This window comes from Pseudocercospora fijiensis (genome assembly GCF_000340215.1).
Source record: "Pseudocercospora fijiensis CIRAD86 unplaced genomic scaffold MYCFIscaffold_1, whole genome shotgun sequence".
NCBI lineage: Eukaryota > Fungi > Ascomycota > Dothideomycetes > Mycosphaerellales > Mycosphaerellaceae > Pseudocercospora > Pseudocercospora fijiensis.
Window position 1 is genome coordinate 6,972,198 of NW_006921532.1, and position 25,946 is coordinate 6,998,143.

The 25,946-nt window shown below is 49.7% G+C and overlaps 9 protein-coding genes across 9 annotated transcripts; 4 read left to right on the forward strand and 5 right to left on the reverse strand.

Moving 5' to 3' along the window:
* Window positions 1-1,294: 1,294 nt before the first annotated feature.
* MYCFIDRAFT_80093 (uncharacterized protein) lies at window positions 1,295-1,861 on the reverse strand (the record flags this gene model as incomplete). The annotated part of the gene is made up of 1 exon (XM_007922353.1): window positions 1,295-1,861. One exon carries the CDS (start codon window positions 1,859-1,861, stop codon window positions 1,295-1,297), a length of 567 nt encoding a protein of 188 aa, XP_007920544.1.
* Window positions 1,862-2,078: 217 nt separating this feature from the next.
* On the forward strand, window positions 2,079-3,017 carry MYCFIDRAFT_51198 (uncharacterized protein). Its single transcript, XM_007921881.1, has 3 exons — window positions 2,079-2,185; window positions 2,241-2,639; window positions 2,723-3,017. Exons 1-3 carry the CDS (start codon window positions 2,165-2,167, stop codon window positions 2,894-2,896), a joined length of 594 nt encoding a protein of 197 aa, XP_007920072.1. The 5' UTR covers window positions 2,079-2,164; the 3' UTR covers window positions 2,897-3,017.
* A 1,843-nt stretch (window positions 3,018-4,860) lies between these two features.
* On the forward strand, window positions 4,861-6,432 carry MYCFIDRAFT_185285 (uncharacterized protein; the record flags this gene model as incomplete). The annotated part of the gene is made up of 1 exon (XM_007923444.1): window positions 4,861-6,432. One exon carries the CDS (start codon window positions 4,861-4,863, stop codon window positions 6,430-6,432), a length of 1,572 nt encoding a protein of 523 aa, XP_007921635.1.
* Window positions 6,433-6,693: 261 nt separating this feature from the next.
* MYCFIDRAFT_170299 (uncharacterized protein) lies at window positions 6,694-7,016 on the reverse strand (the record flags this gene model as incomplete). The annotated part of the gene is made up of 2 exons (XM_007923445.1): window positions 6,694-6,718; window positions 6,754-7,016. 2 exons carry the CDS (start codon window positions 7,014-7,016, stop codon window positions 6,694-6,696), a joined length of 288 nt encoding a protein of 95 aa, XP_007921636.1.
* Window positions 7,017-7,103: 87 nt separating this feature from the next.
* Window positions 7,104-8,066, reverse strand: MYCFIDRAFT_192817 (uncharacterized protein; the record flags this gene model as incomplete). The annotated part of the gene is made up of 1 exon (XM_007923446.1): window positions 7,104-8,066. One exon carries the CDS (start codon window positions 8,064-8,066, stop codon window positions 7,104-7,106), a length of 963 nt encoding a protein of 320 aa, XP_007921637.1.
* Window positions 8,067-9,016: 950 nt separating this feature from the next.
* On the reverse strand, window positions 9,017-11,976 carry MYCFIDRAFT_87561 (uncharacterized protein). The gene has a single exon (XM_007922767.1). It carries the CDS (start codon window positions 11,796-11,798, stop codon window positions 9,252-9,254), a length of 2,547 nt encoding a protein of 848 aa, XP_007920958.1. The 5' UTR covers window positions 11,799-11,976; the 3' UTR covers window positions 9,017-9,251.
* A 197-nt stretch (window positions 11,977-12,173) lies between these two features.
* MYCFIDRAFT_213387 (uncharacterized protein) lies at window positions 12,174-14,415 on the forward strand (the record flags this gene model as incomplete). Its single annotated transcript, XM_007923447.1, has 2 exons — window positions 12,174-14,010; window positions 14,075-14,415. The coding sequence occupies exons 1-2, from the start codon at window positions 12,342-12,344 to the stop codon at window positions 14,413-14,415; spliced, it is 2,010 nt and encodes a 669-aa protein (XP_007921638.1). The 5' UTR covers window positions 12,174-12,341.
* A 638-nt stretch (window positions 14,416-15,053) lies between these two features.
* On the forward strand, window positions 15,054-16,761 carry MYCFIDRAFT_185287 (uncharacterized protein; the record flags this gene model as incomplete). The annotated part of the gene is made up of 4 exons (XM_007923448.1): window positions 15,054-15,137; window positions 15,189-15,507; window positions 15,560-15,869; window positions 15,930-16,761. The coding sequence occupies 4 exons, from the start codon at window positions 15,054-15,056 to the stop codon at window positions 16,759-16,761; spliced, it is 1,545 nt and encodes a 514-aa protein (XP_007921639.1).
* Window positions 16,762-17,580: 819 nt separating this feature from the next.
* Window positions 17,581-18,582, reverse strand: MYCFIDRAFT_80102 (uncharacterized protein; the record flags this gene model as incomplete). Its single annotated transcript, XM_007922354.1, has 2 exons — window positions 17,581-17,682; window positions 18,139-18,582. 2 exons carry the CDS (start codon window positions 18,580-18,582, stop codon window positions 17,581-17,583), a joined length of 546 nt encoding a protein of 181 aa, XP_007920545.1.
* Between the last annotated feature and the right edge of the window lie 7,364 nt (window positions 18,583-25,946).

The following is a 25,946-nucleotide window of genomic DNA, read 5'->3' on the forward strand; positions in this document are numbered from 1 at the left end:
GTTTTTCAGAGCTTATTCGCCATCGAAATTCGCCTCGCATGTTCAATTTCCTTCTCCTCTACTACTTCAAATTCTGCCCATCCCGTTGACCAGAATACAACGCCCTTGACATGCCACCCAAATGCACTCTTCCCGCCTTAACAGCCTCATCGGCAATCTCTCCCAAAGTCGAAGTCCGACTAAAAGGAATCATAACATCATATCCACAACAATGTAATTCAACATTATGTTCAGGATGGTGTGGCACAAAAATCTTGCGCCAGCTCTCATACCGCTCGATTGGGGTCGTACCGTCTAAAGTTCCTGGGATTGGATGTCCTCCAGATATGTCTTCGCTCCAGAACATTGAGACGTTCATGCCTAAAATGATTGTTTGGGGGTTCGGGATTGGTCGGACATGGGACCAGAATGGGTAGAAGACGTTTTCTAGGGAGAAGAAGAATTTGCGGTATTTGTCGGTTGCGTCTGCGAATTTGGATGTTGCGGTGCGACGAGCATCTGGTTGTTCGAGGTGCATGCAGCGGCGAAGGTCTGGCGAGGTTCTGATCAAAGATTGGAATGTGGTATTGACCCTTTGTATGACGAATAGTTGTTTCCACGTTGTATGGTTCAAGCTGCCGAGTTGAAGGAGGATAAGTTCTGCTAACTCCGGAACCATGAAGACTGATGTTGAAGCGTCGCGATGCATCTTAGGCGGCTAGGTATGATGAGGAAGCTCTTCCACCGTCTTATGGGAGGATGTCGTCGAACACTGGGTCCAGTATTGATGGATTAATTATGGTTCAGGAACTGTGGGTACGTAGGTTGATAGGCCGTTTGAGTCGAGACGATGACATTGCCAACACAAAGCATGGTAAGAGATATTTATCCATATCGTACTTCCTACTTCGGCGGGCCACGGATGGTATTGCGACCTGCGCTCTTCCTTGTTGTTCAGCAAAGGGCTTACCTTCCTCGGCGCTTAGTCGGTAGTGGCATTTGTTGGTGGAGTAAGCTCTAGTCCGTCGCAGTGCGAAGAAGTGCCTGCCCCGTCCCTGAAGCAGTGCTTTCTCGGTCCATCGGCGGCCTCACTCACAAAAAGCATTCCGAGATACTAGTACGCCAGATTTATCCACATTTGGATCGTCGCGTGTCACATATTGCGAAGTTGCCCCTAAGCTCCGCGTCTTTCCAGTCGGTGGTTTTATTGTCTGCTTCAATGCTGCGCAACTTGTCGTTTCCGGAACGCTGCTATGCTTTGGATATGCTTTTGAGATATGCATCGAGATGGAGTGCCAAGTCCTCTTTCAAGCGCTCACTTGAGCACGGTATTTGCACCTCTGGCAGCGAGATACTCCTGCACTTGTGTGGTATTGAGACTTTTCACCACAGCATATATCTCAGCATTGTAGTAGTAGAGGCCGGACTTCGGGTCTTTGTATTTGGCTGGCAATCCAGTTATGTCGCAATACTTCTTCTTTGGCTTCAAGCTGGGAGCAGCAGCGATGCTTGTGTACGTGACACTTGGCGCAAAGCCAGCTGGAACAGGCGTAGGTGCCAGACCATTGTTTTGTTTGGCATTCTTCTCCAACACCAGCCTGCCCAGATCTTGACTGGCCTTCTCAGGGTTCGGGTTGAGGGAAGGTGTATTCGTGCCGTCGGTGGCTGGCTGTGGTGTGCTCGCTCCCGAATTTTGCTGAGTGTTCATCAAGCTGTTTTGTGCGCGCTGTGCTTCGGCGAGAATCTGCTTGAGATTCTTGTTGCGACGTTGCGGTGGCTTCCAGTTCGGGTTGCGGAAGGGCTTGTGGATCTTGTACATGTCGAGGGTGTCAAGGAGGGCGGCGTGCGTCTCCTCGTTGGAGGCAGTGGTGATTGGCGCCATGGTGACGGCGATGGCGATATGCTTCCGTCGCGTGCTGGTGATGCCGCGGTGAAGTTGAAGGAAGCTCTGCGCTGCAACGCGAAAACATGGCATGCTGACACGTGAAACGTGAAACTCGAGATGTGGCTCGTGCGTCATGTCTGACCGCATGCACACGATACAAGCAGTCTATCTTGCCCCGAAGCATTCGATTCGATATACCCCATTGACCAGGCACCACAAATATCAAACCCTTGAAAACCCCCTCCGCAGTCCTTCGGTCCTCTCCTGCACAACACCGCATCCGCATCCACAACCGCAGCCATGAAGCTCCTCTACATCGGTGTATCACACCCCGCCATCCCACCATCGCTCCTGTAGCACTAACACATGCGCACAGATTCTGAAGAACGAAGAGAAGCCCGCAGTCGAACTATGCGTGGAACGTGAACTCTCCTCCTTCTCCCGCTTCACCCGCGGCTCCGTCGGCGAATTCATGACCGTCTTCTCCAAGACCGTGGCAGAGAGGACTAAGGCAGGCCAACGGCAGGATGTCGAGGAGCAGTCATACACATTCCACTCATATGCCCGGTCTGAGGGTGTATGTGGCATCATAATCTCCGATCACGAATACCCAAAGATGGTTGCACATCAATTGCTGTCCAAGATCTTGGATGAGTTCTTGTCGCGCTACCCCAGAAGTGCTTGGGCGAACTCGAACAGCGAGGTGCCATTTCCACAATTGAAGGAGTACATTACCAAGTATCAAGATCCGCAGGCGGCTGATAGCATCATGAAGGTGAGTGGAAAGAATGCATGCCAGTCATGGAGACCCAGGCGCAGTGGTGCATTCCGTAGCAGAACTGACATGCTCGCCCTCAGATCCAGAAAGAACTCGACGAGACTAAGATTGTCCTCCACAAGACCATTGAGTCGGTGTTAGAGCGAGGCGAGAAGATTGACAGCTTAGTCGCGAAATCAGATGGCCTGAGCGCACAGAGCAAGATGTTTTATACCCAGGCCAAGAAGCAGAACAGCTGCTGTGTGCTCATGTAATTGGGATATGGAAAGAGCGAGCATTTGTAAGGAGTCGCGGCGTTAGACCTGGGAATGACGACTTGGTAATCACAGGCATGATTGTAGCTCGTGCCGGAGCTCGTGATAGAAGATGAACATGAAGACGCATGTGATGACGCACGACTTCCTTCTGCATGTGCAAGTGAAGTCCAAGCTCAAGCTCAAGCGCTCCAACTATAACTCGCATCTTGGCGCTTGCTGCGACTTCCACGCTGACATCAACACTCAAAGTCACAGTCACCTGAACCAAACGGTCTTCAGCGAACTGGCCATAGTGAGTTGTTTCCAAGAGCTTGAAGAGAGACATATTGACAACTGTGCAGATGGCGGCCACGAATACCGTCAAAGCTAGCAGTGCCGACCACACTGGTCTTGGTGCTGGTCGAGTCTTTGCGATACCCGAACTCCTCGAAAGAATCCTTACACACCTCCCGCCGATCGACATCTTCAAGGTTCAACGAGTTAATAGAACCTACAAAGCTACGATTGCGGGCTCCAAGCAGCTTCGAAGTTTGATGCACTGTGACCGCAACTTCGATGCAATGAGATCCTTACTCTATTCTCGGGGCCTCGCCAAAGCCATCTTTCCCCTCCAAGCATGGCTGCTTTCAGACCTTAGGCCGACCAGTCGATGGCCACGAGACTGGATCCGTGTTCGCCAATCGTCCGGTCAAACGCAACGAGACAAAATCGGTATTGGCCGATACTATGACTTGCGCGACTCCGATATCTGCTTCAGCATTTTCGTTAACGAAAAGCAGCTCGAGAAACCTCCCCGAATCTCGAAACTGAGATATGCTGTTCACCAATCACAGTTCCGATCACGCTGCACCACTACTGCCTCTTGGCGGAGGATCAAGATTGGTGGAACTGGGAAGAGAGTCCTGGTTGCGTTCCATCATACTGGAGATTGGGCGTCAAAGGTTTTCGATCTTGAGGGAGGTAGCACGCTAGGTGATTTGGTTGATGCTTGTGTGGAGGAGCTTGAGAAGTTTTGGACGAAGGAGTAGATGTGATGCGCTGAGCGGACACGAGGGTGCAAGCATCTGATTTGCGGTACGCAGGGATCGAGCCAGTGAGCCGAACCTCGACGGATCAAGACACAAGTCAAGCGAAGCAAAACGAGTTGAGGAAAGCATTGAGAGACGCAGTGAGTGCTGATATGACACTCATTGACTCTTCGACTCCCATTACCATACACACTACGTCCATCACGGAAAAACGCCAGACAACTCTATAGCAATCAGCGATAAGTTCTTCGGCCGCGACGAACATTCAAAACTTGCTAAGACACTTGGGATGGCTGCAGCCAATACTTCTGCCGCCGCCGCCGCTAGCTACCTCCTACCCAAAATCATGAACCCCCGCTTCAGCTCTACGTGAATCTATTGTACAGTAGTGGGGAAACCCGGCTTAGCACAAGTGTGTGCTTTACTTCTTCCGACACACACAGACAAGCGAACATACGCGACTACGACAAGAACACAGCAGTAGATACACGCGAGAATGATACCTTATCCTGCTGCAATGTAGCCTTCGTTACTGTCCTTCCCTTCTTGTTAATAATTGCAATGCCGCGCTTCAAAGGTATACAATGCTACCCAGACCCCTCGCAGTTACCTGAGATACCCTAAATACAAGGCATACAGCATACAGTTCCCTACATATGTACCTTTACCCACGACCTACCCGTCCCTCCCACACTATCAATCCAGCTATTGCGTGCACAACAGAAGTCATGCAGGTTCCTAGATCTGGAAAGCTGATATGTGCATACCTTGCTCTTCAGCCGCAAATGCTGGCTTGGCTGTTATGCGGCATCACAGTGCTATATTGTGTTGCAGGCTTGGCTCCCGACATATGAAGAATGTCTCCCTACATCGACGCGGCTCGCCTTTCATCACATGCGACACGAGAGAGGAGAGGCCCAACAGCCCGTCAAGATGATAGCCAACATTATCTATTCAATCACTCTTCTGATTCTCGTACGCATCCTGTACGAGTACACTATTCGCGATCGCAAGCTACCGCCAGGTCCCAGACGTTTGCCACTCATTGGCAATCTTCACCAAGTGCCCGCTGCTGGTCAGCTGCCATGGCTGGTATATCACCAGTGGGCGAAGGAATATGGCCCGATATACTCACTCCAACTCGGCGGCACCACATTCATCGTCATATCTTCTGGAGAAATTGCACGGGACCTCCTTGATCGTCGAGGCAGCAGATACAGCGATAGACTGGAAAGCGTCATGGCTGGCGAGATCCTTACCAAAGGCAATCACATCCTACTAAGACCATACGATGGAACCTACAGACTACATCAGAAGATGGAAGCTCCCGTCCTAAACAGCAAAACTAGTCCTCTCTACGCCCCAGTCCACGAACTCGAAAGCCTACAACTCCTCAAAGACCTACTCTCTACCAACGACTCACACAGCTTCGCAGAGCATCTCGAGCGCTACAGCATCTCAATAATCTACAGCCTAGCCTACAGTCTCCGAGTCCCCGACTTCACTCACCCAGACGTCGCCACAATCCACGAAACCCAAGCCCACATGCTCGACTGTCTCGTACCAGGAAAGTGGCTCGTAGAAGTCATCCCAGCAATGAAATACCTCCCGCGCTGCCTCGCCCCCTGGAGAGTCATAGCAGAAAACTACCATCTCATCGAAAGCAATCTCCACCTAAAACACATGGATTACGGCCTCTCCACCCAATCCTGGAACTGGACCAAAGAATTCACATCTTCACCGCAAGGCACCGACATGGAACGCTTAGAAATGGCATACGACCTTGGAATTCTCGCCGACGCAGGAATGGATACTACAGCAGCAATCCTCCAAACCTTCGTTTTCGCCGCCGTCACTCAACCTTCTTTCCTCGTTTCCGCACAAAAAGAACTCGACTCCGTCATCGGCCAACACCGCATCCCAATGCTCACCGACAAAGCCAAATTACCATATATCATGTCCATCGTCAACGAGACTTTCCGCTGGCACACCGTCGTCCCCGTCCTCACACCCCACGCCACGAAAGTGGAAGACGAATCTCACGGCTACCGCATCCCAGCCGGCTCGTGCGTTTTGGCTCTGCAGTGGAGTATGAACATGGACGAAACTTCCTTTCCGGATCCACATACCTTCTCCCCTGACCGCTGGCTTGACGGTCTCGACGCCAAAAAAAAGAAATTCCACGCTTTCGGCTACGGGAGAAGAATTTGTACGGGCAGACACATCGCCGAGAATTCTGCGTTTTTGGTGATTGCGAGGTTGTTGTGGGCGTTCGAGATTTTTCCGGGCGAGGATGGGGAGCAGATGTATAGGGAGAGATTGAAGGCTTTTGTGCCGAGTTTTGTGAGTAAACCGCTGCGGTTTGGTGCGAGGTTTGTGGTTAGGAGTGAGGGGAAGAGGAGGGTGATTGAGAGGGAGTGGCAGGGTGCGGAGAGGGATGTTGATGTTGTTATGAATGGGGTTGAGGGGGTTTGGAAGAGGAAACAGGGTGGTGGGAAAGTTTGAATTTGAGAGGTGGGATGCATGCACTGTTCGTTCTCGGCGATGAGGGCAGGGAGTTTGATTTTGTCTTGCGAGAGACTAAGCTACCATAGAATAGCCTGAGAAGGATATTGTGGTTTTGTGCTTCTACGAACTTCATTGAAGCCCCAGTGACTTGAGTGAGTGAGTGAGTGAGCGAATGTGGCAAAGAGTCATCTAGCGATCAATCTCGCATGTCGTCGTCGCCATGATATAGCCTGATACAGGAAGTGAAAATGTCTTGCTTCATGTGAAGTGCCTCTTCTCTGCGCTTCATTCGTAGTTCATACTTCATGCTAGAACCACCCCTGCGGTGCGCCTCCTTCCCATGATCTTCGTTTCCATATTTCGTACGCATCATAAAAAGCCTGCCAGCCATTCACTCGTCCATCCCATATCATACCCCATCCATAATACAGAGCAACTAGATTTCGCAATGCGCCCCGACCTTCGCGCATTGCCGTCGACCTCACCTGCTTGAACTTCTCTCGCCTCAGGTAGTGAGGAAAAGCACGGATCACGGTCGTCCGTCTAGCATGGCATAGCATAGCATACCCAAGCATTTCCATTCCCTCAAGAACCCTTTACCGCTGAAAAATCTCCTCCTGAATCCCAACAAAACCCCCAAAATTTCCTTCCTTTCCTTCCTCATTCATTCATTCATCATCCCCATCCTCAAAAAAATCCCTCATTTGCATCTTCTTCATCCGTGCCCTCATCAATCGCCGATCCATTTTCTGCTTCGGACGATCTTCACAAAACCCATCCTCTCCATCTTCTTCTTCCTCTTCCCCATCAGCAGAAGAAATCTGTCTGAGAATCTCCACCGCAGAAGTTCGCCGAATATCCCCATGAAGTTTGATCTTCATGTTTCGCAGATCCGTCTGATCGAGTCGAAGCAACCAATCCGTTCTCTCAGCCACAAATTCCCAGTACTTATCTTCCATATACCGAGAATCTTGTTGGAGTAGTCCGCCCATCCCCCACCCGAATTTCACACAATGCGCCCAATGCGGGATATCGTTTCGAAAAGGATTCCGTTTCTTCGCTTCCACGCTTTCGATTTCGGACTTGTTTTCTTCGAAACCTTGGTATAGCGCCACGAAGATGTCCATGAAGGTGAGACCTTTGTTGTTGGTGAGGAGGAAACTGTGATCTTCCGCGCCAGGAGGTTCGAATTTATTTGCTGCGTAGCGGTAATCGATTTCGAGGGTTGTGGAAGGGGGTTGTGTGGTGAACATGTTCTTCCAGCTTGCGTCTGGGGAGGTTTCGATGTAGGATTTTACGAGTTCGTGGGGGAGCATGAGCCATGGGCGAAGGTTGATTGCGCAGGGTGTGAGGCAGTTCCACACGGGCGTGATGCGTTTGCCGGTGTGCAGGCTGTGGTATTCGTCTCCCAAACCGTCGTATTTGCATTTGACTTTGTCGTCGTTGATGGGACGTAGGAAACAGGCGGTTTGGATTCGTGGTGATTGCTCAACGGTTGCTTTCCAGTAGCTTGAGACTCTCTGCACTGCGAAGAGTTGCTTTGGTGGAAGCTGGAGCAAGATTTGCTCGAGAAGTTCTGCCGTGCGGAGGACTGCGTTGCGTGCTTGGTTTGCTTGGGTGACTGATGCCATATTGAGCTGCCTTGTGCCTTGATCTGTTCGTTTTGATCAGGAAAATAGTGGTTTCTGGCCGTATTGTGAACTCTGCAGTTCGCTGACTGAATTGTTTGCAGTCTGCTTCGAACGCGGGCTCGTCTGCTGATTTTGCAGATTGTGTTCTGGAGAGAAGCTTGTTGTGTCTTGTGTCTTTAGCGTGATTTTTAAAGCTGAGCACGCAAGTGTTGGGTTCGATTGTTGTTGTAGCTTCTGCAGCGCTGTTCACTGGGAGATTTTTTTTGGTAGTCTTGTTTCCTTTTTGGCAGTCTTGTTGTTTTGGCAGGCTTGTTGTTTTGGCAGTCTTGCTTTTTTGCAGTCTCGTTCGAAGGGTGTCTTGTCTGTTGACTGTCCCGAGTGCTGGATTTTGTGCACAAGGTGGCGGCTTCTGCAGAGCAGATCACCGAATGGGAATTTTGGCAGTCTTCTTGATAGATTGTCTTGTCTTTGGGCTATTCAGAGTACTGAACACAGCGTGGTGGTTTTTGCAGCGCAGACCACTAGTGGGGATTTTCGCAGTCTAGCTGGCAGATGTTTTTGTCTGATGACTAGAACTTTGGTTAGTCTGGCTCGAAAATCGTTGTGCTCTTGATGTTGACCTTTTAGATTGTGTTCTGGTGAGCAGTGTATTTTATCGTATGCTTGCAGCGAGGTTTGAAGGCTGGGCTGGTAGATGATGATTTGAAAGTTGGTGTAAGAAGAGAAGAGAAGAAAACAAAAATCAGGCTGTGAAATAACGTGCGATACTGAGTCAGCCGGCAACTTTTGGGTATGTCTCTGGGCGAAGTGTTGCATGAGCCAATGAGGTGGTAGGAGATGCACATTACTTGCTTATTGTATCCACAGGCGAGCCGCAAGGTCCTGGACTGGAACCAAATACTGTATTATGCCTAAGGTTTTGCACGGATGTGAGCAGAAAAGACACGTATCAGCTCCCAAATCATGTCATTGGAACCGGCTTAACTGAGGCATGTCCGATGCTCGTTGCTGGTAGCTACCTAAAAGGTGCTCACGTCGCTTCCAGCATCTATCGCAACCCGCAGGGTCTTAGTTCGTACTTCGTAACAAGTGCAGATGTTCTGCTATGCACTTCCCGTGTGTCTCCGATGGTCTTGCACGGCCTTTTGTCGCACAGGGTATCCACCAGCATACGAAACCACTCCTTCAATCATCGCCATTAAGTACCATCTCGGCAGCACCGAAAGCAGTCGTCTCAGCTTGTGCCTCGGCTTTCTTCCGGCGGAACTCTTCGAGATAAGCAGCTGCCTGATCACCAGCGATCTCGTTGTAGGTGGTGCCCTTGCCAACACTTCCGCTCTTCTTCCGCCTTGGATTCACGTCCTTAGCAGCTCCCAGGGTAGGGAAAGCTCCTTGGTCGTCTGTATCTAGGGGCTTCGGCTTCGGTCTTGGTTGCTGACCTTGCGATCGCTGGCGTTTTTGATTATTGGTATTCCGCGGTTGCCCACTATGCTGTTGTGCATTCGATAGTTTCTTCTTGAGAATTTCCTGCTCTTGCGGCCCACCGAATTGCTCTGGCGCTCCATCTTTGATGCCAAGAATCTCGTTGTTGCGCTTCGCAATGTCCCGCTGCATGGCTAGCTCTTCCTGGCCGTCTTCAATCAGCTTGTCGCAAAGTTCACCAAGGTTGACGATGGAATTTCCGTTTCCGACGGCGAGAAGAATTCTGAATGCGCGTCGAAATTCATCCCTGATCGCAACAATGCCGTTGTGCGTAACAGTCCGAGCAACATTGTGATCGAGCTCGAAAGGATCTTCGATGCAAAACAGATAGCGATGCTGAATCTTCTTGCCTTCGCCCTCTTCAGTCGTGGCCTTGACCCAGCCTTTGGCGTCCTTCGTGAGGATACCGCCTGGAGTACGCAAGGAGAGTACTTGCTGAGTCCATCGGAACTGTGGGCCATTACCCATGGATGAGTAATACTGTAAAAAACCTGCCAGCAGCGAGCCAAGGCTCTCTTTATTCGAGCTCATCTGGCCCATTTGCAGAGCTTGTTCAATCTCGTCTTCGTTGCGCCAAAAGTCGACCACCCATCCATCTACCTCTGCACGTGTAGCACCCGGTGGTGTGCATGCAGCGTGTGGTCGCCAAGGCATTTGCAAGTTTGGCAAGACCGGAGGCTGCACCACATTCATGAGATAATGCAACACCATCAGCACATAGCCGTAGCTGGAGAGAGTGCCAGAATATGAACTGTTGATCTTTCTGCCTTTTGCCCACGATTTCACGAACAGCACCATCGGCCGCACTCGCGGATCGCACTTGGAATAGCATCGAAGCATCTGGGTGTTGTGCAGTCCGAGTGGGTTGAAAAAGTTGATGTCGCACTGAATACCGACGCCGTCTTTCGGGAAATCGAGTGGACCGGCCTTACGCTCTCTCGTCCAAGTCTTTGGAGCATCGCGCTTCGAATTTTGCCCGGTAGCAGCGCCATTTGTGGTAACGGTGTCGCGTTTTGACTGCGTATCTGTCGTCTCGACCGTGGCCTTTTCCACGGCGGCATCAGATGTAGCTTTCTCAGCGACGGCTTCTGTGGATGCGATTGCAACATCCCCAGAAGTGACAGCCTCTGCTGCAGCGGCGACATCGTCTTCTGCCGTTTCGTCTTCTTCTCGGTGTAGATGAGGATACTTGGTCTCATTAGGAAGAGAGTCCCACCTCTCACGTTCAGCGCGCAACTTGTCGAGAAGACAGTCACCAGGGTGCTGACAGATTTTGATGATCGGCACTCGGGTTCTTGTGAGGAGTCTCGCGCCAAAGCCCACCCTGAGAAGCTCCTGCTCTAGAACTCGAGGCAAGTCGTCGGCGAGTAAAGAAAAGCAGGCATTTTTTTCGGCTTGTCCTTCAACCACGATAACCAGATCCATGTCCGAGCCGGCGCTTGCAAATCCCGATTCGAAGCTACCAAAGCATTGCAATGATACTCTCGGTAGACTTGGATTTGCCTCGCACACTCGATGACAGACGTGTTCAAGAGCGATGCGGAAAGAGCTTTTGTCATCTCGTTCGGCCTGGCTCATGTCGACAGTGGAGATCTCACGAGCTGCTAAGTCGTCCAAGTATTCAGCTTGCCGTTGGCGAACGACATCTCGACTTACAGGAGGATGGTGTGCTGTCCGAGCGTTGGGATTGTACAGGTTGCGATTCGTGGGTGGAGGTCTTCCATGGCCTTGGTGAGATGCGCCTCGTTGGAAAGCTTCTGGATCGAGGTGAATCTGCTGACTGCGCTGCTGTCGAAAAGAGCCGCCACCGCGCTGACCGCCGCCCCGGAAGCCACCTCGACCTTGTTGAGGACCTGGTGGCGGAGCGCCAGCGGCATATTGACGAGAGTGGGGGACAGGATGATGGGATTGGTGGTGGTGATGCGGAGCCTGAGGCGGAGCGTGATTGTGCACGTGTGGCGGCAGGAATCGTGGCAATTGCTGTGTTGGGAAGCGCGGCGGCGTCGGGGGTGGCAAGGCTTGCCTGTGAGGAGACGCTGGACTGGGGGAGTCACTGGCGCTCCATGGCTGAGCGTATGGAGATGGAGGCTCAGAGGTGGGGAGCGGGCGTGGATTCGATGGAGGCGGCAGCGATGGCGGTCCCAGTCTTGAGGCCAAGGAGGAGTCGTCGGGCACGGAGCCATTGAGGAGAATCATGCGCCTAAGACGATCCTCCAGGCTGGCGGCATCTGGCTGTGCGTGGTTGTCCATGTTGGCCACTTTGCGATGGCTCGCGTGCTGCCAAGGACCTTCAGATGAGATCGATCGAGTCTAAAACCCCATGGCGATGCCTGCCGCTGCAGTGGCGCATCCACAGGGGCGTGAACGAAAGGAAGAGAAGGAAACAGACTCCTTAACGCCCGCAGTCCCGTGATGCAGCCCTGTCGCAGCCTGCGCCCATCGAAATATCGTCCAGGTGAAGGTGTTGTCGCTTCGCGAACCGGAGCAAGCAGTGATTGTTCGGCAGGCGCCTGTCCCGGACCGAGCCGATACATCCCTGCAACCTTCCCTGGCTGGCACGAGCGTGGTTGCTGCACGTCAAGTTGCTTGTTGCGTGCCTGCCTTACCTTGCCTTGCACCTGCGACCTCTTTGACATTCCGCACTCAACCCTCCCCTCCGCTCCGCTCCGCCCTCCATTGTGTCGACAAAGAGACGGCGCTCGCGGTCGACACTTCCGCTGCTACCCTCCACCACACGCAATACCGCACCACCAAGCAGTCGGCATTGCGACGGAGCATACACCCCAGCATACCATGAGCGCGTCGCCCGCTCGCCCACCCTCGGGCCCAAACTCGGTGACACCCACGACCGGCGGACCACCTGCACCAGCGCGCAAGAAGCCCGCCGTCGACATCTTCCACAAGAAGAAGAAGCCTGCTGTCCGTCGCCCGCTTCAGCCCGGCCAGCGAGTCGTGCCTCCCTCCACTCAGAACAATGGCCCGCCCCTGCACTCCTTCCAGCAGCCTATCAATGGCACCGTTCGAAATGTCAACCCTACCGTCCCTGCCGCCGCCCCCTCTAAGGAGCCAGAGGAAGGCACCTACTCCGAATTTCCAATCGTCATCAGCAAGAGACAGCTAGAGGCCGGTCTGCGCTTCCATGCGATGAAGCTACAGAGTCGCATCGATGATGGCGAGCCGGTCACGGTTAATCCCTATGACGAGCACCAATTCACGCGACCCTTGCGGCTTCATCGTCGCTTTCCCGGCGACAAACCGGAGGCCGCTGATCAGTCGGATGCTGCTTCCGGCGTGGATGACAAGGAGCGTGAGCTGAACAATGCGCGGAGAGCAGAGCGCCAAGCGGAGCGCGAAGAGAATCAGAAGCTCATCGCACCGACGGGAGGCGATCCGAGCAAGCAGATCAAGAAGAAACAGCAGAAGAAGGTGGAGGAAGGCAGGGATGAGAGCGATCCGAAGCGTCAAAAGCGGTCAAAGCTGCGCTATGAAGAAGCGCGGCCATGGCATCTTGAAGACTTCGAAAGCAAGAATGTCTGGGTCGGTAGCTATGAACAAGCACTCTCCGAGCGCAGCATCATGCTCGAGGTTAAGGATGACGGCACTTTCGGCATGGTGCCCATCGAGAAATGGTACAGATTCCAGCAAGCGAACCGAGTGAACACCATCCCCAGCGATGATGTTGACAAAATGATGGCAAAGAGAATCCAGCCTTCGCGTTGGGCCATGAAGACGCATGCCGTCACGGACGAGGCTGCCAGGGAAGCTCACATGAAGAAGATGGCCATGCGCCGTGCGAAGAGAGAAGACGAGGACGTAGCGCGAAGAAGCAAGGACGATGGTGAATTCGACGCTGATCGCGACATGCTTGACGTGGAGATGGGTGACCTGAACGAATTCCAGGACGATGACGAAGGTGTCCTGTTCCAAATCGAGGATGATGATGATGCGAAGGAGCTTGAGATGCGTCTTTTCCTGGAGATGCGTGATGCTGGTCTTGGCGGTACTGGTGTCAAGGACGAGGCACTGGATGTCGAAGGCCAACTAAGGAAGGAGCAATTAGAGAAACTGGAAGAGCGGAAGAAGCAGAAGCGCATGCGCCGGCAACTACGAAAGCGCGAACATCAGGGCCAGTATAGCGATTCGGACGATAGTGACGACCCTTACGCCGACTCCAGCGATAGTATGGATTCCGAGGATGAGCGCGAAGAAGAGCGCAAGAAGGAAGAGGCAAAGAAGGCTGCGCAAGTCAATGGCGACAAATCTGGCGCCTCTACCAAGGGCACCAACACACCTACCGGCCGACCAGAAAAGCGTGATCCTTCCCGGCTCGGTGCCTCACTCAAGCGACCAGGCTCTCCTGACGTCTCGGATCTTAGTGGGAACGAGTCGAGCAGGAAGAAGGTCAAGAGCCTCAACGGCAAGCCCATGGCTGCCAGCTCTGGAGCTGCGCGCTCCCTATCTCGTAAGTCACTCCGCTAACCTTATAGCTTGTTCCTGTCAGAGGATTCTGCTGACTATAGAAGTAGCCGATGCGTCGAAGAAAGGCGCTGGCTCCGGCAGTGACACCGACACTTCCCGCAAGGGTCGCTCAGGTGCTCCCAAGATCAAACTCAAGAATTCTCCGGCCGCCACTCCGAGTGCTTCTCGTGCCGCATCGCCCGCTCGCTCCCCATTAAGCAGCACAGGCTTCCCTACAATCGACGAAGTCAAAGCTGCGATCCCCATCGAAGGCATTGACATCAAAAGTCTCGTGCAATTATTCAAGTTACGCGTTGCCGGCAAGACGGCGGACTTCATCAAAATGGTCAAATTGGCTGGAAAGCAGAGTACCGATCCGGCTTCGAAGGGTAAAATTGTACCAAAGTGAGGAGCAGACGCGGTTCTCCTCACATATCATTGATTCCACACTTAGATACCCTATAGAATGGCATGGCGCTCTGCTTGGAAATGACTCGTATGCACTTCATGTTATCTCCCAAGCTTTCTGCGGTGGTGGCGAGGCCGAGTGGTCAACGATTGATCTCCTTGATCACTGTGTCCAACCTCATACCTCAAAAGAAGTAAAAGTCTACTGTACCCGACTTCTCGGCGGATCTTGTGCTCTCACGTAGTGGTTATGCGGTGGAGGTCTCAGATGTACCGTGCACTTGGCATCACGGCCACGGATATCTTGCTTGACGCGCTGTCTACTTGGTATCTTCCACTGTCCTCTTACTATGAAAAACGCTTCTACCCCTTCAGCTTATTGAAAGACAAAGACTCAAATTCGGGCTAAGACAATAATGTGTCGTTGTACATCATCCACGTGATCCCCCCTACGTTGACCCCTGCTACTACCGTTGAGTATCCATCCCACTTATCATCACCGAATCATGCCCTCCTCCGCAGTCCTTCTATAAGTCTTAATCTAGGCTTTCTAGCTGAGTTTCAGAGGCCTGCTGCAAGTTCGTCGCGCTTGGCATAGATCTAGGTCGGAACTCCCAGGCCAGATACATTGGGCTCGGCATGGTCTTCTCGAGACATTCATCGGCTTCTCGATCGCATGGCTCAAGACAATCACTGATTCCGCCAACATCGGAAGAGGACATCGTACTGCAAGATGGAGCATCCGTCGTCGAGTCCGAACAGCTCGATGACCAGATAACCGATCAACCAGGCCTGGGCCGTCATCTTGGACTGTTCTCGACCATACTTCTCGTGGTAAATCGAATCATCGGCACAGGCATATACTCTACCCCTGGGGCCATCACTGCAGGCGTGGGGAGTGTTGGTGCATCACTCATACTCTGGACCTTGGGACTTCTCATCGCTTTCGCTGGACTTATGGTATGGGTCGAGTTGGGCTGCATGATACCTCGCTCGGGAGGAGAGAAGGTCTACCTTGAAGCTGCCTATAAACGCCCCAAACTCTTGGCAACGACCGTCTTTGCCTTTCAAGCCATTTTGCTTGGCTTCTCTGGTATGTTCCGTGGTGAATACGCGGAAGGCTGATACTGATCTCGGCTTTTCAGCGAATGGCTGTATCATATTTGCACAATACAGTCTCATTGCCGCCGGCCACTCGGCCACTGACTCTGAGAAACGAGGCATCGCAATTGCTGTCATCAGCTTCATTACTGCTCTGCACATCTTTTTCCCAATGTGGGGTGTCCGGGGCATGAACATCGTCAGTAGCGTCAAAGTCATCACGCTCATCTCGATTGTTGTCACAGGCTGCATAGTGCTTGCAGGCGGAGTATCATCGATCGAGGACCCTCACGCAAGTTTCCGACATGCGTTTCGAGGCACAAGCCGTAGCAGCCACCAGTGGGCGACTGCTTTGTAAGTCGGGCCCGTTGCGTTGGAGAAATATTATCTGCGTGACTGCTGACGATCATCTAGATTCAAGGTTCTCAGCTCATACCAGGGCTGGTCGACTGCAGCCTACGTTGCCAATGAGATCAAGCACCCTGTGCGCACTCTCAAAATTGCAGGACCAGCTGGATTGGGCATTTGCGGCGCTTGTTTCCTTTTTGTCAACATTTCCTACTTTGCTGCAGCGACTCCTGAAGAGATTGCAAACAGTCGGAATACTGTCGCCTCGCTCTTCATGAAGAAAGTCTTTGGTGACGCTGCCCAGAGAGTATTGAGCGCGCTTATCGCCATCTCAGCCTTTGGTAATGTAATGACCGTCACCTTTGCTCAAGCTCGAGTAAACCAGGAGCTAGCCAAGGAAGGTGTCATTCCTTACTCCCGGTTCTGGGCATCAGACTGGCCATTCGGATCACCCTCGGCTGGCATCCTCTTGCACTTCATACCCAGCTTCTTGGTCATCGTCGCGATTCCGTTTGGAGATGCGTATAACTTCATCCTGGACCTCGAGGGATATCCATTGAGCATCATCAATCTCTTTGTAGTCGTTGGATTCTTCTGGCTTCGGTATGCATGTTCGGACGCAGAGATCCCACGACCATTTCGCTGCTGGTGGCCGATAGCAGCGTTGTTCCTCTGCGCACAGGTGTTCTTAATACTGGCGCCTTTCTTACCTCCGCAGGATGGGAAAGGCGACACAAGTCTTCCATACTGGCTCTACCCAGTGGTCGGCATTATGATTCTTGTATCTGGCGCGATATACTGGGCTGTTCGATACAGACTTCTCCCCGCGATCAGCAAATATAATCTGGGCCGGGACAAACATCGCTACGAGAGACTGCAGAGCTCTAACGAAGGATGAATTATACCTCGTATCAGATCACAGATATGTGCCAAGACCCAAAGATCTGCAGCTACCGCAGCTTTTTGTCGCTCTCGAAATCCTCCTTGACTCGACCATAGAGCGCATCGTCAATGTCCCAGCCGGTCATTGCCAATCCCTTCCCAGCTACCAGCGTTCTCTCTCATAGGCCACCACGCCTCCCGCTGCTCTAGTGAATCCTGGCGTATGATTCTTCGACCCATCGTCTACAGGAATGCCAATAACCCCATGAAGAGCAGGTATCACGTACGAGACATCGCCTTGGTCCGTTGCAGCAGCTACATAGCCTTGGGATTTGAGGATCTCGATGCCTCCCACATGCATATGCTGCTGGAAAGATTCACACAGGGACTCATTGATACACAAGTCAGCGTAGCCGGTCTTCTCCTCAACTTCCAATTTGCAACCAGTGGCAAGCGCACCAGCCTCCATACACCGACGGACTTTGGCTCCGAGAGCCTTTGCTCCTCTGATAGTGGTACTTCTGGAGGGCCGTGAGGGCCGCAATAGCATTGTCATTAGCCTTTGGTGCTTCAACAATTGATCCATGAATCCTCTCCACAGGCAAGATCTGTTGCCTTAACATCGAAACGTTTACGTAAGCGGAGACCAAAGCATCCAGTGCGTTGACGCCTTCCCAAGGTGAGGCACCGGCATGGGCACGAACTCCGTGATCCGTGCCTTGCGAGGTATGAGATGCGACAGACCTGAATCCTGCCGTTCCAAGCATGCCTTTATCGGTGTACTCGGCGTCTGACATGGGATGGCTATGTCACCATCAGTTTTCGGTCCGCTTCGTCAGCAGCGCAGAGTGACCTTGAATCCGAGTTCTTCTAGGAGGTTTGAGTTGGCATCATGTGCTTTGTACTCCTTATATGCGACCTCGGGATTTTCGTGGATCTGAAACTATGGTGAGGGTGACAAATTTCGTTAAGATTTCATGCGTACTGCCGTATGTGTTCAGGTCTCGCAGCTTATTTTCGAGACTGGAAATGTATTCGTCTACCGCTTGCCGCACAATAGCATTTGATGAAATTTTTTGACCGCGACTCGTTGTCGCAGTGGTCGAGTCGCTAGGATTTTCCATTGCCGCATGGACGGAGCTGGAATCGATGAAAATGCTTCAGGCTGGAGTCGTGTCGACAATGCAAACAGGAAATCCGATGCTTCTGGAGCATTCGCATGGCCTATGTGGCCTTACATAAGCGCAGAACGCTGCACTGCATCTTCTTGGCCCGGCTCAGACCACTCCCTGCTGCCAACGAGGTGAGACTTGTTCAGCTTGTATTAGCAATCGGACTGATAGGTACAGAATGCCGCAATTCTCGAGAAAGCCACAGGACGAGTGTGACTTACCAAAGACTGTGCAACCATACCCAGAACATTAGTCAAGTACACTCTCACCACGACAGAATTAGATAGCAGTCTGCGTGACAGCATCGGCTGGGGAGCAATGAAGCGTTCCACTAAGTAAAGCAGCATCCCAGAGACGATACAGAGTCCGAGCGTCAGCGTTACGCGAGTGTCGTGAATAGTGTGTCCATCACCGAGAAAGACCATTGAGAGCAGTCCGAGTGTGATGGTACTGACCAATAGAAGAGCGCCCCCGAAATCGACATGTCGGAGGACGGTCGAGATTCGATGATCTCCAGTCGCTCCAACTTTTGTGGTGCCGGCCACCGCATCGCTATTGTCGTCAGGAGGCAGAAACGCCGGTAGCGATGGTATGAGCATCGCACATGCCGCGGCGGCCAGCAGTAATATGGGTGTCTGCGCAATGAAGACCGTTCTCCAACCCATTCTTTCGACCAAGAATCCACCTACAGGCCCTCCAAGCAAGCGACCCGAAGCCATAGCAGCTTGATTGTAGCTTCGATATGAAGCGAGATCCTTCAGACCAACAAGATCACTGATAATCAAATTTACCAGGCCGATGAGCCCAGATCCTCCTACTCCCGCCAGCACTCTGCCTATAATGAAGATTCGATGTCGCCGGAACTGCCTAGTCTCCGTTCAGAGCGTGCATATTATTATCCGGTAGAGCATCTCGGATAGATGATTATCAAAGTTTCTACACCGCATATCAGCCATGGAAAGCTTTTTACATAGTTCTGGAATCAATCAGCCACTGTGAGCATCTCAACTTAAGCGCAAGAGCCAGCTCTCATCCCAAGTCCGTAAGCCATGAAAAAGGTAAAGAGGTTGCCAAGACCATTTCCAGCTGCAACAGCCTGTTGCGGTAGGAGGCTTCGAAGGCGCAAGCAGATCTCAACGGCCGCATTGGCTGCAACAAGAGCAGTGCATTGGCGCATCACGTGCCGCGTTCCTGGCATCCGATCAACGCTGCACTCTTCTCGCTGTGAGCTTGTAGATCTGTACAGCGGTCTTGAAAACTGTGTTGTGTTGCGCAAAAGCCACAGCAATATCAGGATCCACAATCATTACAGATTCTGCGAGGCGGGCGATAGATCTCGCGCAATGGTATATTGTTGTTCTCAACCGTCTCTTCCTGCAACCACTGCGCCGACCTCCTTTCCATCTCCTTTTCAAGCCCAGCAGGCATTTCCAGTCAAAGACATCGATGTCTGAGCTCTTGGTACGCGATTATAGGGGATTGCTTTCTAAGCTGCAGTTACATTCGCGGATTCGAGTCTGTAGGATGTTGTAGGAGGCCTCGTGCGTATATCGTACAGGATGAACAAATGGTCGTAGAAGTGTACCAATGTGCAATAGCAGTGTAAGGTCCGCGGAGGTTCGTGTGGTGGCGATGATCAAATCTGCCTAGATAGGGAGGCCCATACATACTAGAGGCTCAATGCGGGGTTTCTTATACCTCTTACCGCTATTACTACCTAATTCTTCGTGTTTGACCTTCTACGACTCGCAATATACTCGCTATTAACTCGTAGAATGCCTCTACGTATCGATTTATCGCTATAGAAGGCTTAAATAATATCTTAAGTCTATAGCGGTACTATACGAGAAGCAATCGTATAGTACCTTATATAGGAGACCGGTTATTAGATATCCCTTAATACACTTAAACGAAGGCTTAAAGAGTAGAATATTAATTATAGCTACTCTACTTACTATTACCGAGTTAACGATATTAAGGTACTAAAGATCCGGATCGTATATACCTTCTACGTTCTACGGTTAACTAATAAAGAGGCGGTTCGAGTACTATAGGCGGATAGGTTTAAGATTAGCTAGCGGAGGTATTAACGGATACGTTAAGAGCTTAGATTAAAGAAGGCATTATTAATAGATAGATAGATAGAAGCGGAAGAATAGATAGTAGAGGTCTTATAGGAAGAGCTCGAGAAGTCTATAGTAGAGTCCTTTAGCCGACGGTACCTATATACCTATATTAGGTCTAAATATAACATTATTAGTAGAGATTAGCTATATCGTATAGCTTCCTTACTAAATTCTAAAGAGTTACGAGTCCGCTATAAGCGGGCGTAAAAGCACTATAGAGCGATTATTATACCCGGCCCTAGTTACGTAATATTAATAGATACTTACTATAAATTCGAGTATTAGGGGATATAGATCTACGTAGCGATTAATATTTACTCGCGTTATATTATCTAGATCTATATAGGCATTACTAGCCGGATAGCTGTCTCTATACTAGCTTAATACCTTACAACGATCCGGAATAGTAGTATAATGCTATAGATTATTCGATTAGACCGTAGGGTAGAGACGATTTACTAGGCATACGGTTATAGTACGAAGGTATCGTAACGGTTATACGGTACAAAAGTTAATACATTCTCTAAGGTGCCGCGAGGCAAGCTATCTATATAATAGTCCTACTATTAGTAGCAATAGCGACCGTAGCGGTCGATAGTAACCGCTGCCTACTATCGTATATGCAATAGTATTATATCGTAACAGCCTCCCTTTTTATAAAAAGGGTCGGCACTGTCTATAGTGTCCTAAAACAAAGGTCCTTAGTAGGCTATACTATAGGAAGGTTTAAGGCAAAAGAGCGTAATAGCGTCGTATAAAGGCTAAGCCTAAATAGTATACTAGAACAGTAATGCTAGGTACAGAATCGTATCTCTCTAGTAATAACTACGTCGGTTTTATACTTGCTTATTACGACGGTTACGAAGGGCGTCGTATAAGCTAGTTAGTATAGTCTAAACCGCCTTTAGCTGCGGCTAAGGCGCGACGGTCTTTATAGTCTTATTATCGGATAGCGAGGTATTAACTGCGTCCGCTATAGTAGTAGCGCGGTCTAACTAATCGATAGGGATATTAGGGAAGTTAGCATCTAGCAATAGTAGCGTATCGGCGTCGCGTATAGTACTATATAGCTTAAAGTAGTTAGCTATCTATACGTTAAGCTTCGCGATCTTATCCTTAGTAGTATTGCCTTATACGCCGCTAAGTAGCTTAAAAGCGTCCTCGTTAATTAGGTATAGTATAGGGATTGCCTATTATAGCGCGACGCGTAAGAAATCGTAGTAAAGATAGGTTAGCGATAGCGTAAGCGACTCCTTTAAGACTATAGCAGAAAGACGATACTACTAGGCTATCTAGCGCTTAGTTACTTCGCGGATCTGTACCTTAGCTAGTATTTGTTAAAGCTAGTATATCTCGGTTGCTACTAACTCGGACTAGCGCATATAGTAGAGAGCTTGTAAGTTAAGCGTACGTATACTAATTGCCGTTGCATTGTATTAGTATTATCTATAGGCGCTTATAGTATTTTCCTATAGGGCGGGCAAAGGTAGCAAGCGTATCGGAAGCGATAGGAGCTTATACTATAACGACGCAACCGTATTGTTAGGCGATAGTAGCTAAGCCGTAGCTAGAGCCTTCGTAGGTATAGAGAATAGGTTAGATAGTAGCGGCATCTTCGATAGTAGGCGAGGCGCTAAGAACAGGCTAGCGGTTAGCTTCTAGTAAGTGTTTAACTTAGTCGATAGTAATACGCGCGAGGAATTTAGCTAGATCGCCTTAGTTAGCGGGGCAACGGCCGGAGGTTGCGGCTTAGCCCGAGTCGCGAGCTTAGGAGGGATAATTTTACTAAAAAGGCGCGCGTTAGTAAGGTCGGTCTCGTCTAGCGAGTAGTCGGGTAACGGCACTAGGAATGCGCCTATAGGATCCTAAGTATAGTCGATATTATACTACTAGTAATTCTTATTCGTTACTATCTTATCGTACTTAAAAATAGTATTACCCTATATAATACGCTCCTAGACGCCTAAAGGATTAAAGACTAGATTAGTAGAGGCTATTTTTAGCAAATTGTAGAACTATAGCGTTAGCGCGGGCTCTAATCTATTAGGGATAGCGCCGTCCTTAAGTGTCTAGATATAGGCGATAAAGGTAGATAAGGCGTATACCGGATCGATCTAAGTTAGCTAGTAGACTAGGCTAAAGTCTACTAGGTATTAATAGTTAAGGAGTAGTAGAGGTATGCCTTTGCCCTTATTAGCGGCATAGGTACCGTTCTAGTAGCGACCGCTACCTATAAGCTAAGCGTACTATTCCGTACGCGACGTATTAGTAGCCTTCGTGTCCGTAAGCGCCTTATTAGTATAGAGGGCAGATATATAGCCCTCGCCGCGAAGGGTATAGGCGTTACGGACCGTAATATACCGCTAGGTATAAGCGACGACGTCCTAGGTAATAGCTAGGCGACCTAGGTTACGACGGTATAGGTAGGGCAGGCTACTAGAGTTTAGGGAGGACTCGTACTACTTATAGAGCTATATAGCCGACTAAGTACTAAGCTCTATACCGATTAGTAGCAGCTAAACGGTATAGTCCTTAAGCTAGGAGTCTAGTAGAGGCAGGCGCACTATTAAGAGTCGTCCGGTAGCTACTATCTATAAGAATTAGACTTCGCCGTAGGTAGTTAGGTCGATCTTATAATGCTTTATCGCTCCGATGTATTTACTAATAGGTCGCTTGCCTGTCTTTTAATATTCCTTACCGTAATCGCGGTAGGAGACATCCTTATTGTTCTCGCTACGCTTATATAGAACCGGGTAACCGCCTACTATAATGCTATCGCGATATTCTTTTAGGATAAAGCGGTAGAACTACTCTTATACGAGGTCGACCGTCTATAGGAAGTATAAGATAGCGCGTACTATAAGACCGATAGCTCTATTACGGATTAGAGACGGTACTAGCTAGAATCGTAGGTCGCCGGTATAGGTACTTAAGCTAAGGAAGTTCTCGCGTAAGCGAGTAATGTTTGCTAGGAGTCGGTACTATAACTTCGCGTAGTAGAAAGTAATAGTTAGTAGAAAATTCGTATCGAGGTTAGCTAGGTTAGGAAGCTCCTTTAATTTGCCCGCCGTTATAAGCGCTACGTACTCGCTAAAGCGTATCGCGTAAATCTCCTACTACGTATCGTAACCGTCTAAGTAGAGGTCGGTCCTAAAGATAGAGTATTTATAGGCGAGATTATTATTTACAATTTAGAAAAAGTATAGTTACGTAAAGAGTAGGTTTTTAAAATCGGTAACTAGCTTGCCTATATACTAATGCAATTCGCGTAGAATCTAGAAGCGCCGATCGCTAGCTATAAGGTATAGATAATGTAGGTAATGCTAAAGCCTTACTAAATAGTATTCGACTATTCGCTTATATAGGCGTAGGCGAAAAAGATTAGGTAGCCGACCGTTAGCGTCCTTAGCGTACGCGTTACGTACAAGCTTCGCGGCCTAGATAAAGCGTACGTCTCTATTCTTATTACGCTCTATAGGATTAGCGGCGATTAGCGTATCGACTTTCTTATTATAGTTCTCGTACTCTACGTACTACCGGATTGTAGCTTGTTCGGGCGTCTCGTTAGCGCGAAGAAGACGCTTATTAATTAAAGTCTAGCGCGTACGCTAGCCTCGAAGCCGCTACCGCTCGAACTTAAGTTCTTTAGGAAATAGAACCGGAGGTTCCTTAAAAACCGACTCGATCGGAGTAGCTAGGAGCTTAGGAGGAGCTAGTACGGGCGCTTATAGCGAGCCGTTACTCGGCGCCTACGTTAGGGAGGCTAGTACCTATAGTAGCGGTAAATTAGGAAGTATACGCGCTAGCGGAGATAGTAATTCTAGTAAAGCCGGTCGATTTGCGGGTATTATTAATAGTAGTACCGATTCTAAAGCCGAAGGCGCACTAAGAGGCTACGCGCTAATAGGATTAATCGGGCCGCTTTCCGTACCGTTAACCGGGCTACTAGACGCGTAGGTAGCGGCGTCTCGGTAAAGGGCAAAGAAGCCCGGTACGATGTCCTATAGCTTCTCGGCCTCTAGAATCTCGACCTATAACGCTTTGCCCTTCTAAACAAACTCCTATTTACCTAAATAGTACAGTAGAGGGTCGTTCTTGTCGATAAAGTAGTCGGCTATAGCCTTATAGAGCGCTCGGCCTATCTATCGGCCCTCGCCTAGTAACGCCTTCGCTAGCTCCGTTAACTATTTCTTCTTCGTAGTAAGCGCCGTAACCGCCTATATAAACGACTTCCTATCGAAAACGTAATCTAGATTAACCGCTACGATAACCGCCGGTACGTAATATTTTAGAAAGGAAAACCGTCTAATATTAAAGAGCGGATAGTCTAGATTCGGAAGCACTATCGATAGGCTAGTAATAGTCTAACGCTATATAGTACTAAACTCGCTACCTAGCGTCCTCTACGATTACGGGCGAGCTATTACCTCGAGTAATTCTAAATCGGATTCGTCTATATTATTAGCCGAGGGCAACGGTACTAAGCTCGCTATTAGCGTATCGTTAATACGACTACGGCCTAAGAATAACGGTACGTATCGCTATAATAGTTATCGGCTAGAGTCCGTTAATACGTAGTGTAATTCTATATCTAATCCGTCCTCGGTAAATATTAGGAAAGGCCGCATATGTCTATTCTTAGTAGCGTAGCTTAATACCGCCTAAACCTCGCTAGTACTTAAACTGCCGTTAGTAGAAATAAGCGATAGCGCCTTACGAAAGGTCTATCGAAGATTGCCTTCCGCTATAGCGAGGATCGTAAAGCCCTTTAGCGTCTACGCTAGGTTAGTACTATATTCCTCTAGACGCGTTTATTACGGGTTAAGTATAGCGTTATCTATCTCTCTATAATACTCGCCGATCTAATCCGCTATTGCGTTTTCTCTACCTACCGAATCCTTTACTAAGCCCTCTAAATTCTCTAGCTTAGGCGTAGCTATACGTTCCTCGACCGTAGTATTAAGCGTTATATTCTTTTCGTCTGTTATATACTTAAGCTTAGACGCGAGTATAGGAACCTCGATTAAAGGGTCTAAGGCTATATCCTCTCTACTCGTTACGTCCTTAGGCTCCGGCGCGGCTATACGATTCTCGACTATTAGAGCTAAAGAGGCTATACGTAATTAGCATGTAATTAGGCCGAGTAAAGCTAGGGTCTTAGTGCCTTAGGCAGGGCTTAGCGCTTAGCGTTAGGCTAACTAGCCTACCTTCCTCCCTCTCCTCTTAGATCTCTATTAAATACTACTCGTACCTACTACTACCCTATCTACCTGCTAATATACCCTTCTTATATAGTATTCGATCCACCCTTTAAGGGCAGTAGCTAGATAGTCCTTATTTTAAGCTTTTAGCGGTATAGCTACGAATAAGACTAATCTAACTATATTGCGCCCGAAGAACAGGACCTATACGTACTATTCTATCGAAACAACCGTACTAATTATTAAGCAAGGCCTTCTATACGGCCTATTATACTAAGTTAATCGTACTAGACTAATATCTACTAATTCCGCTATATCCGCATCTTAGGGGCTAACAATATATTATTAGTATTACCCCCTATTACAATAGCCGGCTTATTACGAAGTAATAACAACCGTGCTACCGCTAGTAGCGCTAGCAATAACAACGCTAGTAGCATAGTGCCTACTACTAAAGGGCCTACTAAAGCACCTACTAAAGTGCCTCCTACCGAAGAGCCTACTATAGGACCTGCTAAAGAAGAACCTATAATTCTAGGTAACGACCTAGAATTGCCTATCGACGACATTCTTAACAATATTGTTAACCGTCGATATAGCTAACCGGCCTTTAGCCCCTAGCTAGTAGCGAGGCTTTAAGAAGCTACCTAAAACAGGCTTACTGCCTTGCGTTAAGAATAATAGCTAAAGGATAATCTTCTC

What these genes read in the sequence shown, in the direction of transcription:
- MYCFIDRAFT_87561 (XM_007922767.1), bottom strand. Translation starts at nt 11,798, where the DNA reads ATGGACAACCACGCACAGCCAGATGCCGCCAGCCTGGAGGATCGTCTT.
- MYCFIDRAFT_51198 (XM_007921881.1), top strand. Translation starts at nt 2,165, where the DNA reads ATGAAGCTCCTCTACATCGGT. An exon ending in TGAAGCTCCTCTACATCGGT is followed by an intron (nt 2,186 to 2,240) that starts GTATCACACCCC and finishes ACATGCGCACAG; the next exon opens with ATTCTGAAGAACGAAGAGAA. An exon ending in CGGCTGATAGCATCATGAAG is followed by an intron (nt 2,640 to 2,722) that starts GTGAGTGGAAAG and finishes GCTCGCCCTCAG; the next exon opens with ATCCAGAAAGAACTCGACGA.